Source organism: Austrofundulus limnaeus, unplaced genomic scaffold (genome assembly GCF_001266775.1).
Source record: "Austrofundulus limnaeus strain Quisiro unplaced genomic scaffold, Austrofundulus_limnaeus-1.0 Scaffold860, whole genome shotgun sequence".
NCBI classification, from domain to species: Eukaryota; Metazoa; Chordata; class Actinopteri; order Cyprinodontiformes; family Rivulidae; genus Austrofundulus; species Austrofundulus limnaeus.
The window spans coordinates 86,024-89,123 of record NW_013953262.1 but is presented as its reverse complement, the minus strand read 5'-3'; the positions used below and the strand labels follow the sequence as shown (position 1 = coordinate 89,123).

Sequence of the window (3,100 nt, the reverse complement as noted above, 5' to 3'; positions counted from 1 at the left end):
GTCACTGTGACTGAGGAGCGTCTGGACCCACCTGGTTCTGCTGAGTCACTGTGAGGCAGACCTGAAGGGAAGACCAGGACCACATGAGGCAGGTGAGTTTACCTTGTGTCTGTTAGTAAAATATCTCCTGACCCACAGAACAGAATGAAACCTTCAGGAGGTCCATTTACAGCTCATTCCTGTTCACTGTCCAGCAAGATGGCCGAACTTTAGCTGATATTAGTAGCTAAGAATAGCTGAATCTTGGCTTATAGTAGCTGAATTTTAACTATTAGTGGCTAAGAATAGCTGAATCGTAGCTTACAGATGCTGAATTTTAGCTGATATTAGTAGCTACGAATAGCTGAATTTTAGATTACAGTAGCTGGATTTTAGCTATTAGTAGCTAATAGCTGAATCTTAGCTTACAGTAGCTGAATTTTAGCTATTAGTAGCTGAATTTTAACTGATATTAGCCAATAGCTGAATTTTAGCTGATATTAGTAGCTAATTTTAGCTTACAGTAGCTGAATTTTAGCTATTAGTAGCTATTTTTAGCTTACAGTAGCTGAATTTTAGTTGATATTAGTAGCTAAGAATAGCTGAATTTAAGCATACAATAGCTGAATTTTAGTTATTAGCAGCTGAATTTTAGCTGATAGCAGCTGATAGCAGCTGATAGCTGAATTTTAGCTGATAGCAGCTGAATTTTAGCTATTAGTAGCTGAATTTTAGCTGATAGCAGCTAATTTTAGCTGATAGCAGCTGAATTTTAGCTGAAAGCAGCTAAATTTTAGCTATTAGTAGCTGAATTTTAGCTGATAGCAGTTGAATTTTAGCTATTAGTAGCTGAATTTTAGCTATTAGTAGCTGAATTTTAGCTGATAGCTGAATTTTAGCTATTAGTAGCTAAATTTTAGCTGATAGCAGCTGAATTTTAGCTATTAGTAGCTGAATTTTAGCTGATAGTAGCTGAATTTTAGCTGATAGCAGCTGAATTTTAGCTGATAGTAGCTGAATTTTAGCTGATAGTAGCTGAATTTTAGCTATTAGCAGCTGAATTTTTAGCTGATAGCTGAATTTTTTAGCTGATAGTAGCTGAATTTTAGCTGATAGTAGCTAAAGGTCATCCAGCTCAGCCACATGTATTCCTGAAATGAAAGTCGGGTCTTGAGGACAAATAAAAACTCAGCTGATTAAAAGGATCATTTAGAACAGAATAAAGTAAAATAGAAACAGGCTTTATTGTCCCGCCTGAGGAAATTCAGGATTTATTGACACTCGACAGAAGAATATCTTCAACATTAAGGAGATCCAGAACCTCTGGTACCAAACGGGTCGGCTGGTTCCTGTGCAGAGCCAGATCAGTTGAGCAGAAGAATGTCCACACACTGAGTGTCAAACGGTCCCAGTTTGTGCAGAAAGGATTCTGTTGGACTGATGGGGGCAGGTGGATCAGGTGGACCGGGTCAGGCCGGTTCTGAAGGACTCATTTGGTCATGGATTTGACCAGCTCCAGCTCCTCCACTGGTTTCCACTGCTGGTTGAAGGTGAGGAGCTGTGGGAACATCACAGAAATGTATTTGTCTCCGGCTGTCCACAGGTGAAGACATGTCTCAGAGGGACGGATGTTAGACATCATGTCCTCCATGTAAACAACGATGACTCAGCAGATTTCAGCTGCTGGATTAAAGCCTGAAAACCTGACAAACATAAAACAAACTGAAGTCAAGAGTTACCTTCTGGGGTTTGGATGGGTCCAGTCTCTCCCATGGTTCTGGGTTGGACGTCTTGTTGAGACTAAAGAGACGAGAGCATCAGATCAGCTGTCCTCAGACTGTCTTCACTGTCCTCAGACTGTCCTCAGACTGTCCTCAGACCGTCCTCAGACTGTCCTCAGACTGTTTTCAGACTGTCCTCAGACAAATCACTGTCCTCAGACTGTCTTCAGACTGTCGTCAGACTGTCGTCAGACTGTCATCAGACTGTCGTCAGACTGTCTTCAGACTGTCGTCACTGTCTTCAGACTGTCGTCAGACTGTTTTCAGACTGTCTTCAAATGTTTTCAGACAGTCTTCAAACTTGTTTTCAGACTGTTTTCAGACTGTCGTCAGACTGTTTTCAGACTGTCTTCAAACGTTTTCAGACTGTCGTCAAGACTGTTTTCAGACTGTCTTCAAACTTGTTTTCAGACTGTCGTCAGACTGTTTTTCAGACTGTCTTCAGACTGTTTTCAAACGTTTTCAGACAGTCTTCAAACTTGTTTTCAGACTGTCGTCAGACTGTTTTCAGACTGTCGTCAGACTGTTTTTCAGACTGTCGTCAGACTGTTTTTCAGACTGTCGTCAGACTGTTTTTCAGACTGTCGTCAGACTGTTTTCAAACATTTTCAGACAGTCTTCAAACTTGTTTTCAGACTGTCGTCAGACTGTTTTCAGACTGTCGTCAGACTGTCTTCAGACTGTCGACAGACTGTTTTCAGACTGTCTTCAAACATTTTCAGACTGTCTTCAAACTTGTTTTCAGACCGTCGTCAGACTGTTTTCAGACTGTCGTCAGACTGTTTTCAGACCGTCGTCAGACTGTTTTCAGACTGTCGTCAGACTGTTTTCAGACTGTCTTCAGACTGTTTTCAGACTGTCGTCAGACTGTTTTCAGACTGTCTTCAGACTGTTTTCAGACTGTCTTCAAACTGTCTTCAGACTGTTTTCAGACTGTTTTCAGACTGTCTTCAGACTGTCTTCAGACTGTTTTCAGACTGTCGTCAGACTGTCTTCAGACTGTCGACAGACTGTTTTCAGACTGTCTTCAAACATTTTCAGACTGTCTTCAAACTTGTTTTCAGACTGTCGTCAGACTGTTTTCAGACTGTCATCAGACTGTCTTCAGACTGTTTTCAAACGTTTTCAGACAGTCTTCAAACTTGTTTTCAGACTGTCGTCAGACTGTTTTCAGACTGTCGTCAGACTGTTTTCAGACTGTCTTCAAACGTTTTCAGACTGTCTTCAAACTGTCTTCAGACTGTTTTCAGACTGTCGTCAGACTGTCTTCAGACTGTTTTCAGACTGTCGTCAGACTGTCTTCAGACTGTTTTCAGACTGTCGTCAGACTGTCTTCAGAC

General features: G+C 41.3%; 1 protein-coding gene across 1 annotated transcript in view; it reads right to left on the bottom strand.

The window, feature by feature from the left end:
- Nucleotides 1-1,204: 1,204 nt before the first annotated feature.
- cunh15orf48 (chromosome unknown C15orf48 homolog) overlaps nucleotides 1,205-3,100 on the bottom strand; it is a 6,247-nt gene continuing 4,351 nt past the window's right edge. The window contains exons 4-5 of the mRNA XM_014029145.1: nucleotides 1,719-1,779; nucleotides 1,205-1,537 (exon numbers count right to left, since the gene is read on the bottom strand). Coding sequence (XP_013884599.1) covers nucleotides 1,469-1,537; nucleotides 1,719-1,779 — 130 coding nt within the window. The 3' untranslated portion in view covers nucleotides 1,205-1,468. The remainder of the gene's footprint in view (nucleotides 1,538-1,718; nucleotides 1,780-3,100) is intronic.